At 32.4% G+C, this 12,671-nt stretch overlaps 3 protein-coding genes across 3 annotated transcripts in view; 2 read left to right on the top strand and 1 right to left on the bottom strand.

Moving 5' to 3' along the window:
* Positions 1-1,758: 1,758 nt before the first annotated feature.
* Positions 1,759-8,221, bottom strand: LOAG_08425 (hypothetical protein). Its single transcript, XM_020447698.1, has 10 exons — positions 8,205-8,221; positions 6,296-6,466; positions 5,520-5,652; positions 4,492-4,552; positions 4,148-4,304; positions 3,708-3,930; positions 3,206-3,358; positions 2,873-3,023; positions 2,194-2,291; positions 1,759-2,001 (listed from the first exon to the last, which is right to left on the bottom strand). The coding sequence occupies exons 2-10, from the start codon at positions 6,453-6,455 to the stop codon at positions 1,827-1,829; spliced, it is 1,311 nt and encodes a 436-aa protein (XP_020302100.1). The 5' UTR covers positions 6,456-6,466; positions 8,205-8,221; the 3' UTR covers positions 1,759-1,826.
* On the top strand, positions 8,206-8,484 carry LOAG_08424 (hypothetical protein; the record flags this gene model as incomplete). The annotated part of the gene is made up of 2 exons (XM_003143956.1): positions 8,206-8,216; positions 8,331-8,484. 2 exons carry the CDS (start codon positions 8,206-8,208, stop codon positions 8,482-8,484), a joined length of 165 nt encoding a protein of 54 aa, XP_003144004.1.
* A 2,801-nt stretch (positions 8,485-11,285) lies between these two features.
* LOAG_18566 (DnaJ domain-containing protein) overlaps positions 11,286-12,671 on the top strand; it is a 3,216-nt gene continuing 1,830 nt past the window's right edge. Inside the window, exons 1-4 of the mRNA XM_020451229.1 lie at positions 11,286-11,557; positions 11,660-11,790; positions 11,977-12,110; positions 12,238-12,370. Coding sequence (XP_020305007.1) covers positions 11,420-11,557; positions 11,660-11,790; positions 11,977-12,110; positions 12,238-12,370 — 536 coding nt within the window. The 5' untranslated portion in view covers positions 11,286-11,419. The remainder of the gene's footprint in view (positions 11,558-11,659; positions 11,791-11,976; positions 12,111-12,237; positions 12,371-12,671) is intronic.

The raw sequence follows: 12,671 nt of genomic DNA, 5'->3' as shown, positions 1-12,671 counted from the left end.
GAAGGAAGAAGAAGAGAGAGAGAGAGAGAGAGAGAGAGAGAAAGATTTTCCGGTACCAAAAAAAGTATTTCAAATTATTGTTTACGCATCTCATAAGCGCCTTTTTTGTTTTTGAAAAAAGCTGATGCTTTCTGGAAATTTTAGTGAGTGAATAAACAATTTTTTGCCATTCCTACACCGATCAATTCAATTATTTATTACCATTTAATCGAAAAGTTTAAAACCATAATGTTAAATAGAAGGTCAAAAGTCATACATGTAATTAAAATTATTCGAAGACATTTGTGCATCATTTTTACTCATCTTTGATTCTTTTTTTATATGTTTTATCAGCTACATCAACTATATTTTTCAAAGGATTTGTTGACTCATCAGCAATAGCGACTAACAGGTTAGAAAAATTAGCGACAAACAATTCATTTGAATGTCGTGAATGTCATGTTGCTTATATTGTCGCTATTTTTAGCTAATATCCAAGTTTAAAAGTCACCCTGACCTCATTCCTCACTTTATAACCATCACCTCGAATTAAAAATTATCAATTTCTCGTTACAGATAAGTTAGAATGAACTAGATGGCTGTATAGAATTGTTGTTTTTTTTTGCAACAAACTGTTAACTATTGCATATTGGATTCTTTTTTTTAAATTTCGCTATAGTCATAGAATCTGGAATTTTTGAATTCGACCAGTTTAATCATCATCCTGCAATTCAAGTATCTATTTTGTTGCTTATTTACATATTTAATTTATACTTATTTCGCTTATTTATCCGTGTTTAACTAAATTGTAAAATAGAAAATATTTTAAAGCTTTGTTAAGTGTAAGCAAAAAAAAGAGAAAAAATTAATGTAAATAAGAATTTATTATAATGAGATACCAATGCACGAGAAAATTTGGTAAAAATTGATAATATAATAAATAAAACATTGCGAAATGAGAAGAGAGTAAAAAAGCTTAAAAAAGGGAGTAGTTATTAATTCTTACTAACGAGTAAATAAATTGGATTAAATTTTATAATTAGTTAAAGATCTTAATTCTTACACCTTCCATTTTTTTACAATGCAACGATAAAAATATTAAAAGATATCTTCAAAAAGACAATTATTTCGTCGTTCAATCAAACTCTCTTCTCTCAGTAAATTGCTTCCTCTATCGTCATATCAAAAAATATGCATCAGTTGTTGAAAAGTGCCATATGAACGAAGAGCAAGGAATTTAAATTTTAAATGAAATTAAAAAATATTATATACAGCAGGAAAAAGAAACAACATTTTGGCATCCCAAATATATTTGTTGAAATGCTCGCAGAGTACAGTTCATTTATCATCATTATCGAACTCTTGACATTCAATAATTATAAGCTAATCCCACCATTATGGTGAACTTTATTACGTGTAGGAGATTCGGAAGATAAATTTTTATATGAGCAATAAAATTTATGACGTTCTTCTGGGTAACTGCAAATAAGAAAAATTATACATTTAATGGCAACACTTTAAATCTATCGGAATTGTTATTCCTGACATCTATCCTATCAAGGAATGCAGTGTGTTTATGCGTCTATGTAAATGGAAGTACGGTTACTCTACTTTATGAGAGCTAGAAAGTTCAGTGCCATATACTTATGGCTGAAATTTTGAACTCACGATTTTCCGAGAACAGATAATATATTAATATGAATTCATCGTCCTGGACATCAATCTTCGAATACAGTGATCTTTGGATGCTAACTGATTACTGACCAGAACATGATATGGTGAAAACATCACTATAAATTAGGATGTGAAGTTAATCATCGACTATTTCAACCGGTAATGCGTACAGATCAATTGTCCAATTGCCCACTTGTCGTAAAATGCCGTCGGCGTGGATTTTCTTTTTCCACCGTACTTGCTGCCACTTCCACAGCGCGAGTCTTTTCCAGATCTATTTTTGTGTAATTTATATTGGATGCCAAGCCGATAGATGCTAAATCATTACGTGTATTGTATTGATTGGCCCTGAAATTGTGGTGTCACTGATAGATAAAGCCGAAAAGAAGCATAAGTCATACTGTTTACATGAGAACATAAAAGAATATACTGCTGATCACTTCCAGTCCATATTTATCAAATATTAATTTATCGATTGATTACTCAGGCATGATTAACTCGAAATAGCAATCAATTACTAACCGGAACACAAATTAATACCTGACAGCTGTAGGTGAACCTTCCTCAGTTATTCCTACCGCTACTAATGCGTAATCAAGCTGCGGAGGTGTTGTTTCACGATCACTTACTCCTGAATCCTGAAATTACCAATTGCATTGTATGGTAATCTCGTGTAATACATTATGATACCAACACATCACAGTATCATAAATTATCCTTTTGTCAATCATTTAGTTAAGGAATCTTCGTGCAAATTTTTAATTAAATACAATAAAAGTTTAGAGGGAACAATTTTTGAATTTTGACGAAAAATCCAGATTTTATCTGGATTTTTAAATCTTTTGAAAATAAATCTTTTGAATTTTTGCAAATTCAAAATTATATGTTTGAATGATATTTTTCTATGGAAACAGGAAGGGTAGCTGTTTGGTAATAATAAGTATTTTAGATAATTTAAAAAATCCGGAAAGTGTCAATTAAGCTGAAAAAACATAGATGTTGCCCTTGTCCAGTTAAGGTCAGATAGCTCAAAAGCTATGGAGCAATTAATTGCTAATTGCTAGTACAGAGATTGTGTTATTCTGAGCGATCTTTTGGTGTGGAAGAGCAACTCAACGGGGTAGATGAGTAGATGATAGATAAATGAGGTGTCGTAACTAACCAGATAGTGCTAGCAGTTTTTCTCAGTTTCACATAAATTTTACAGAAAAAAAATTACCTGTCGAGCATTAACATAAGAATTAAGAGGTGATCTATCGCAAGGGCATAAAAATCCACAAGGTGGATTGCGATATGATAGCCCGGCGGTAGGAGTATTGAATCGCTGTGAGCCAAAGTCTGCCATGCCAAGATTTTGTTCCGTTGAACCACTTAAAACAGCAAGCAACGATAATTAGATAGAAATTAATCATTATCACATACGGAAGTATATATCAGCTAGGTATTTCCCCATTAAGAATATTCATATGGAGAGAAAGAAGGGAGAACAAATAGATACAAAAACTAAAATTTTAAAACATTCGTTTTTGCTTTGAATTAAAGAAAAGCTTACAAAGTGAAATGATTGGTGGAGGCAAATTCCCTCAAAACCGGTGACAAACATTGTGGTGATGAAGTGGCAGAACGACGCTGGGGAAGAACATTAACATAGGAATGATTACAGGTACTCAATTCGGATGGCTGTCGCTGAAGTACATGCTCACTCCTGAAATTAATGCTTGAAATTCATATGTCCTGTACACCTAGAAAGTATATCCTAGAAGGATAGCTTGGATAGCACTGCTTATAAATTTGAAGTGATGTATGGGATCGATCAAGAATAGTTTCATGCTACTGTCTCATCCCTTCTCAATAAATAAGTTTAAGATAAAATTCCAAGAATGTGATAGTGATATATGTATATTCAAAGTATTACAATCATTATACAACCATATAAGGTTAAATGTTCTAGTTCTGGATGGTTTTCTGATAATCGTATGGTTTTCAACGAATCTAAACAAAAAATTGAGTGAATAAAAAAACTAAGAGACAAAACAAATAATAATTTTATTTACACAACGTTTCCCATAAAGGCTGGCCGATTGAGACATGATCGGGGCGAATAATAAGATGGTGGTGGTAGAGGCCAAACAGCCGTATGTGCGGGTCCGGCAATACTTCGAGGTCGTTTCGGTATTTGGAAAAGGAGCTGCCGATGCTGATTAAATCGGTTGAGTGGTCGATGATAATTGGTGATACCACATGATGAAGATGAGCAATCACTGACATTTGCTGTTCCTAAAAATAATAATATACATATACATCGGAACAATAAGGACATATATCAAAATAAATCTGAGAAGAGCCTGGAAAAGGAACCAGAATTTGCAAATATCCATATCAAACTTGTTTTGAGAAATTCCAATATTGATGGACTCAAAATAATTGAGAAATCGTAGTGTCAACTTAAATATCTCAGAAAATTTTTTTTTTTAATTTCTGACAGTTCCGTTACCTTCACTAGAATATCGTTGTATTGGTTGAATGCGTGTACCAGCATAGCTGGAAGGAATATTGTGAACACTGTGATAACTTCCCGTAACCGATTGCGCACGAGCTTCACGTATTGCTATACCCATATTTGCATTATCTTGGATGCGAGATTGTACGAGCTAGAAATGAAATATTATGAAAAACACTTGCCTTTTAATTTAATTTAATTTTTTCTTTAAATTTCAGTAGAAGTTGAATTTAGAATAAATTCTCAAATTTCCATTTCTCAGATTTCAACAAAAGTGCTTAATTTTTATTCCTCAGATTCCAACAAAAAAACAAATTCTCAGATTTTCACCAGAGTACCTGAAAAATAGCTTCAGCTTGATGTGATTGAAACGTATGAAGGCCTTCGCCGCTACTACATCTGAAAGTAGTGATGCAAATACCAAAATTTGATTTTCTGATAGTGGACATATTTGACATCTTTTTATTATTTATTAGACAAAGCCCAAGTACCGCCATTTAAAAGAGCCACTTATAACATCAAATATGAGCGCTACTTTATCTGTCAGATGCATTTGCAATAATTTCAATTGACTGATTTCAATTTCATTTGAAATAAAAGTTGGTATTATCTAATTCATCTAGAAATTACACATAAGGTGAAATTTTTTAGCTTAATTAAATTTATCAACCTTCATATCTTCTATTTTTGACATTATTTAATCCTTATCTCCAGAAATTCACCTCATATCCTTACGACATCTTTCTTTTGACCAATTACCAGATATTAATAATTAAAGGTGAAAAAATTCTTCACCCTCCTAAACGATAAACTATTTATCTTTCCCAATACACTGCTGAATCCCATAGATAATTACAGGCTGTTCGGAAATGTGTACTTTTACTGAATTGAAACTTGTGAATGCCAATTTTCTAACCTTTACCGTAATTTTTTCACAATTTTATGAGTTTTGACATAAACTAAAAAATATCTATTAGTTTGGAAATGAATAGATACCATTCCTATATTGAAACGTTTCAGGCTGCTTTAGATTCCGAGCCATTAATACCTTTGAACTTATATCACTTATTACACAACCAGAGAACAATAACAAAACTGATTTCGTTGAATGAAATATTGGTTATACGATTTAAACAGTATAGATAATTTTTTTGTTGGAAAGATGAAATTTTTTTACCAAAAAATTTATCAGAAAGTTACCAAAAACAATAGGAAGATTGAAAAATTAAGCAAGAATATGGCATAAATTTCAGGTAATATTCCGGTTTGGTAAGTTGGAATATTATCAGTGGCAGATGATTATTAATTTGGTTAAAATAAGAAACAAGCATACGAAACTGATATGACAAAATGAAAGCGTACATACCTTCGCCCACTTTCGAAAAAGAAAATTCCAGCCGACGTAAAACCATAACGACGTAAAAAATGTAGAGGCCAATTTAGCGTTTCGCATCGTGAACGAATAAAAACAATCTCATTTTCGGTCACTTTTAATGTTCCTAAAAAAAAAAATTTAATGAATTTGTTAGCCAAAGCTAAACAGGAAAAGATTGAAAACATTTTGCTTTCCATTGCTTTTTGATCCGGAAGAGGAAATAATTGACAAAAAACGAAAAATAACGTTCTACTTTAAATTTTACGAGGCATATACACATACATTGTGTATGACTCATACGAATTTTTTTTAAAACAAAAATTCATAAATCATTGAAAATATATGTCGAAATTGAATTGGAAGATAAGATTATTCATTAGATAAATTTCATTTAATTGCTATAGAAATATTTTTCACAACAACTTACTACAGTTTTGCACACCTAATTTGCAGAGCTAATTTCAGTTTTTTACCCTCTTTACAATCCCAAACCATCTACTTCTATGTAATGTATCTATTAGGTAATAAAATATTTGAGCCATCGTTGTTTGGTTATACTGCAAATATTTAATTAATTCTCATCAGATTGAGCACTATTTTGGATAGATATTGAAATATAAATTTAGCAAGATAATTTAAGACAATGAAAAACTTCAAGGCCTCAAAGATCATAGAACAGCAAAAATCGTGATTGAAAATGTTTTTATTTTTACGTTTTGAAAAAAAAAAAATGTGAAGATGTATTAATGAATAAATAACGCCTTTACCTGGAATAAATTTGTTTCTTTTTTTAACGAATACTTGAAAAGCTTCTGGGTCATCACTCATAAAAGCTTCTCCAATTCTTACTTCACCTCCTCTACTTGCTGCATTTTGGAAATTTTTCAAAAATTCTCTCTGACCTGTTTGACTCACACAGTTGCCCATAGCAACGATTTCTGAAAGAAAATATTGAATAAGTATATGTATATATTAAAGATTAAAGGATGAATGGATGTTTAAAACAATATTTGAAGCATTTTACGATTGTCTTAAATTTCGTTAGATGAAAATGGAAAAGGATTTTGCGGATAAATTCATTGGTAATTTTTCGACATTTTTTTAATTCAAAGTTCAAAAATGTTCTGAATTTTTTGAATGCTATATTTGCACTAAACATTTTATTCAATTGTGACCGATCTTTAAATATATCTGATCTTCACCGATACATTTAACATGTGACCGTCAACATGTGGTCGCATCATTTCAGACATAGTAATTCTTTTAATTTAAAGAAAAAATTTTTTTGCTGAAGATTAGATATTTCCTAATATATATTCAGTATTTATCGTGAAGGCGGAGATTTACAAAGATTTCGCTACTTTGTTTTAGTGTAATAATACAAGAGCTGTTATCACACCGAAAATATCAGGATCTCTCAAATATTACAACATATTCCAACTTGTAATATCGGGGTAACTTTATACCGAAATGTATCAGACTTTTCATCAGCTTTCTGAAACAGCTCGACAATGTCAATTGTTTAATCATTTCCTTTCATCCATCCGATGGTTACATTATTTACGGTTCAGAAAAACGCTAATTATATCAAGCCAACTCTACAAGGAAAACAAAAAGGAGCATCCTTCTTTTTTTTATTTTCAATTTTTATAATTGCGTAGAAAATTTTCGCTAACCTCAAAATATGTGAATTGTTTTTTCTGCGTTCAGCTTACGCTATCAAAGCAAATGATTGAGGATTGCTGAATGCTAAACTTCGCTAATTCTACTCTTCGAAATCATGCGCTTAAATCTAACCAATAATTTTTAACCAATCATTCCTGAATTTTTGATTAATTTTTACTATATGTTTGAAAGGATAACAATTTAAAAAGAGAACATTACACCGTGGTTAAAAAGCGCCAAATAATCAAAGTATTACATACCAAAACAAGAACAAAACAAAAAATATATTACAAAAATCCCATCAAGGTACACTCCTTCCTTTTTTAGATCTATTACTTTACACTAAAGAAAAAAAATTATTTATATATCAATTGTTATTTCTTAATTGCCAACTAATTTAAATGCCAAAAATATAAATCTACAAATTTGCACGAAATTTTACCTATTTGTTGTTGATTTTATTTTCGTTATGTTAAATTAATTATAATCATAATTCATACTAACAACAATAATAGTGCAATATCATTACCATTATAGTGATGGAGATATATTCGCACACATTTTTACTCTTATATAAAGTTAGATCAAATTAATCAAGACATATAATCGTCCCTTGCTTGAATTACACATGTACAAATACAGACACACACACAGACACACACACATACACACACACAAACACACACACAGACACACACACATCCTGATACTTTTATACATGGGATGACATAATGATGTAATATGGCTAAAGCAAAATGAATCGTTCATTTGTTTTAGAAGATGTTTGGAATGGAAATTTTAAAGATCAAAATAGGATAAGAAGATGAAGCAAAGTCACTTTCTTCTTTTCGTTCGGCGCTACTACGATCACTGTCACCATGCGAGTCATGCTACCCTACCCCTCATATCATCGTACAGTACCCGGAACTTATTTCATTGAATTACAGGAAAAGAAAGAAAGTAAATCAGTAATTGTTAGGAAATTTTAATCACGAATAAGAAACCACTAACAATGAGCAGTAGGTTTCATTAGTTAATTGTAGCTAGCAAGCGAGATATGATAACAGCAACTGAGCGATAATATAGATTACGATAATGATGATCACAATGATAATGACGATAATAATAATCATGTAGTGATGGTAACGATAAATATAACAAAGATGATGATGATGATAGTAATGATAGTGGTGGTGATGGTGGTAGTGGTAATGATGATGATGATGATGATCGTCGTCAACAATATCGTCATTATCGTCATCACTCATCCTATCCAGTTGGTGTGAGCTAAAGTAGCACAGCAGCAGCTGGTTTATCCTCGAAATGTGTTGTAAACTTTTTGGCAAGCAACAGCAACGAAAATCCTCCCATCTTCGCCAATTGCTCAAAGGGCTAAAGGAACGACACAGCAAGCCGCAAATTTAAACGAATAGAGCGCAAAGTGAACCACTTTCTCTAGTATCAGTTTTAAAATTATTAAATTTTTGAGGCATAAATCAAACAAATGAAAGATTTGCCTCATGCATTTCTGCTTCCAAACTTATCAATTATGCAATTTCAATCGCCTCTTTATTGCTGATTATGTTTAAGGTTGATTTTAAACCGGAATGCCAAAATGTTGACAATTAGTTTTGCTGATCGGAAACAACATAAGAATGTTAAAGAGTTAAATTGAAATTTATCAAAGTAGATAAAAATGAAAATTTGTCAAATAATCACCATATCATGCAAATTCAAAAAATGAGATAAAAACAATTCTCAAATTATGATAAAGTTGCGAGATCCCGAAATGTTATAATGATAAAATGAAAATTCAAAATGAAACGATGCGAAAATGTTTGGAATAAAACCTCACATATATTACAGTAATCATTTGAAGTTCCTGTTGGATAAGCAAATGCAATTTTCGAAGTTATTAAGCCGAACGTAATATGCCAGATCTAGCTAAGCTGTTGAATTGATAAAATTCGATTAAATGCAGAAATCCGGAAATAAAAATTACTCACATAATGAAGAAGATAGATAACTAATCAAACATTCAAATTAACTATAGCTAATTGAAGTAATTAAATAATTATTTGGTTGAAAAAAAACGCGCTAAATCATAGAATTCTATCAGAATAAATTTTTGAATATTAAAAATTTCATCTTTTCTCAAGTTATTGTGCTTTCTTCATTTTTCAGATTTTTTCCACTTTCCAACTACAATGTTAGAATGCTAATTCCATCTGTTGCACTTTGTTGACGATAAAGCTATATGCCGGATCCGTTCGAGTATTTGCTATTCCAGCCAAAATTTGCTTTAATCCTCCTTATTGTCGAACTAGGCTTTTTTATCCTTTATCTTCAAGAACGTTTATCTGTGCTTATCCCTCTTTTGATAATGTCATATCAACATAGAGTTTACCAAGTGGAATTATATGGAGAATTGTGATAAGCAAATTCAGCTTTAGTAAGTCAATAGGAAATAAGGATAAAAATGGCGCAAAAATCCCATAATTTACCCGATATTATGGATAAATTGCCGCCATGAAGATTATCTCCTAGAACGAACAGAGAACGACACAGATGAATGAAATAACGATCAGATAAATCGGAAGGCGGACAAATCAATCAACAAACACATGGACTGACAAATAGACGAACTACGGAAATTCCCGGGATTTTTGGAAATCTATTCAGTGAGAAGGGCTGCAAGAGATAACTTGATCGAAATTTAAATTCTCGCCTAACTTGTTCTCTTACGGTCTTCAAGTATTTGTTTGAAAATATTCTACGGTAGAGTATACGGTGCTAAATAGAACATTCGAGAACATTCGGGAACATTCGAAAGTGTCGGGTAGGGGTATGGGATGACATCATGCAACATGTTCGTTGGACGGGTGGTTTGACTTGCATCAGTCTGCGTGTTTGTGGGCAAAGGAAGGCTGGAAGGTGACTGTTGGTGACACTGTGGAGGTTACTTTGTCTAAATACTTTAACACTTCTCCACTTTCTTGTTCTCCTTTTGTTCAAAATTTTCATATTAGATTTGCAAATTTCTGATATGAAACTTGAAAATTTATCATTTTCAAAATTAAAATTCAATATTTGTCATTTTTAAGTTGCTAATGTCACTACTATGCGCAGGTATTGTGTATTTTTTCCATGTGATGGTGAAATACGCAGTGAATATAGTAAAAATGGTCGTTCATTTGGCCCATTTTGTTCTTTTGAAAATGAGAGGAAGGAAATCTGTGAAATAAAACTCGAATTTGCTAAATTCCAATGACTTCTCTTCATTCCCATTGATATTCTATCGTTGTTTTGGATGCTTCTTCCGTTCTTTGTGATTGTGTTGATAGGGAAACGGGAGGAGTTTTACTTACTGAATAAATAGTTCATGAAGAGGAGATTTGGTGAACAAATTCATTTCGATGGTTTTTTTTCTCCTTGTTTGCGCATTCACTGAATGTAGACGTTATGCTGCTCTCACGCTATCATTATCTGTTGCTCATCATTAATTTTTTATTTATTTCTCTGGTAGCTTGGAAAACCCTTTCTTTCTCGTTTCTATTATCTGACTTGTTAGGATTCCAAATAGTATTCCTTATTTAATATGTTTGGTAAATTATGTGATAAGATAGTCAAGTTTCCGTTGATTTCCTTATATTAAATAGTGTATTCAGCCTTTCATGTTCGATTATGGTTCAGTTTCGCTGGCTTTATCTTATTTCCGTTCATTTATTTTCTTTAAAAACCTGTGAAATTCAAGTGTTTCCTGGTGAAATCTTCAAGTCTTTTCTGCATAATCATGGCTCTTTCACAGCACCACAAAAAAAAATTCCGATTTTTTTTGACTCGACCTTGCATGGCCGTAACTTTTACGAAATTCTCCTATGTTGTGTTGGTCTTACATATCAGTAGAGTGATATCAGTAGATGATATCACATATGACTGACTAACAACCATTCCTGTTGATAATGACAGTGGCATAATGAGCTATCACTCTTACAATTATAAAGGTTCTGATGGTCTTATCACTTTTTGTCACCGAATTTTATTATGCATTTATAATTTTAGATTCGTAAATATTAATCCTTACATCGATTTTTTCAGATTCAATTCTCCAGTCACACAAGCTTACGTGAACGTGATCGACTTTGTGACGCAAAACTGCTTATTTCATTATTTTTTGATTGTATTGACTGCATATTGCCTTTCTCTTGAAACAAATTAAGTGCGCCATGGGCAAGGATTATTACAAAGTGCTAGGAATCGCAAAGGGTGCCAGTGATGACGATATAAAAAAGGCATACCGTAAAATGGCACTGAAGTATCATCCGGACAAAAATAAAGAACCTGGTGCAGAAGCAAAGTTTAAGGTTTGTATTTCTGGAATTTAGCAGCCAAAAATTTCATCAATTTTCGAAATCCTTAGAATTTTATAGTAATGGATGTATCGCACATGTAATTTCTAATTTGAGGAAGTGGCGGAAGCATACGATGTACTGTCGGACCCGAAAAAGAAAGAAATTTATGATAAATTCGGTGAGGATGGTTTGAAAGGAGGCGAAGGAGGATTTGGCGGTCCTGGTGGTGTGCATTATGAATTCCAGTAAGTTCTTATTGTAACTGAATCTACAAAGTAATTCATTTAAAGCCGCAGGTAACCGCAATAAGACTGAATGCGTGAATGCTTGATATGATGGAAGGATCGCTGTAGAGTTTTAGGTATCTGAACTTACTAAATCAAATTTCATTTCACTCTTTCTTTTCTTTCAACAAGAAACATAACTTGCAGAGGAGACCCGATGCAAATGTTTGCGCAATTCTTTGGTGGTAGTGATCCGTTTTCTACGTTCTTTGCTAGTGGATCTGCTACTGGTGGTGGACCACAACTTTTCTTCTCAACCGGTGGCGATGATATGCGTTTCGGTTTGCATTATTTCATGTCTTAGATTTCTGAAAACTTTTTAAAAGGATACATAGGATTGAGAATGATCTTCTATTCCTCTTAATCCTTTATAAATGAAAAACCTTCAAATAAAAGGTGCCGTTTCAGATTTTCCAGGGATGCCTTTCAGTATGGGTGGTCATGCACGGCGCCAGCGTCAAGATCCTGTTGTGCAGCATGAGTTGCTGGTTTCTTTAGAAGATATTTACAAGGGTTGTACCAAAAAAATGAAAATTACTAGGTAACTGATTTGATTCCTTTCTGCAGTTATTAAAATTTTTTCAGTTTTTACAAGTGTCGTCGATTTCAACTTTTGTCTTCGGTGTTCAGACATATTATGTGCAGAGTATTGTTTCTGATCTTTACAGGAAGGTGTTAGCTCCCGATGGGCAATCGACACGGATAGAGGATAAAGTATTGACAATCAATATCAAGCCTGGTTGGAAGAGTGGGACCAAAATCACGTTCCCTAAAGAAGGGGATCAACATCCAGGACGTGTTCCTGCCGACATTGTGTTTGTTATCAAAGACAAACATCATCC

Source organism: Loa loa (assembly GCF_000183805.2).
Source record: "Loa loa unplaced genomic scaffold supercont3.368, whole genome shotgun sequence".
Taxonomy (NCBI): Eukaryota; Metazoa; Nematoda; class Chromadorea; order Rhabditida; family Onchocercidae; genus Loa; species Loa loa.
Note: the sequence above shows the minus strand (reverse complement) of the source record. Positions and strands in the feature narration are given on the sequence as shown.

What these genes read in the sequence shown, in the direction of transcription:
- LOAG_08425 (XM_020447698.1), bottom strand. Translation starts at nt 6,455, where the DNA reads ATGGGCAACTGTGTGAGTCAAACAGGTCAGAGAGAATTTTTGAAAAAT. An exon ending in ACAACGATATTCTAGTGAAG is followed by an intron (nt 3,931 to 4,147) that starts GTAACGGAACTG and finishes TATTATTTTTAG; the next exon opens with GAACAGCAAATGTCAGTGAT. An exon ending in GGTTCACCTACAGCTGTCAG is followed by an intron (nt 2,002 to 2,193) that starts GTATTAATTTGT and finishes CCACAATTTCAG; the next exon opens with GGCCAATCAATACAATACAC.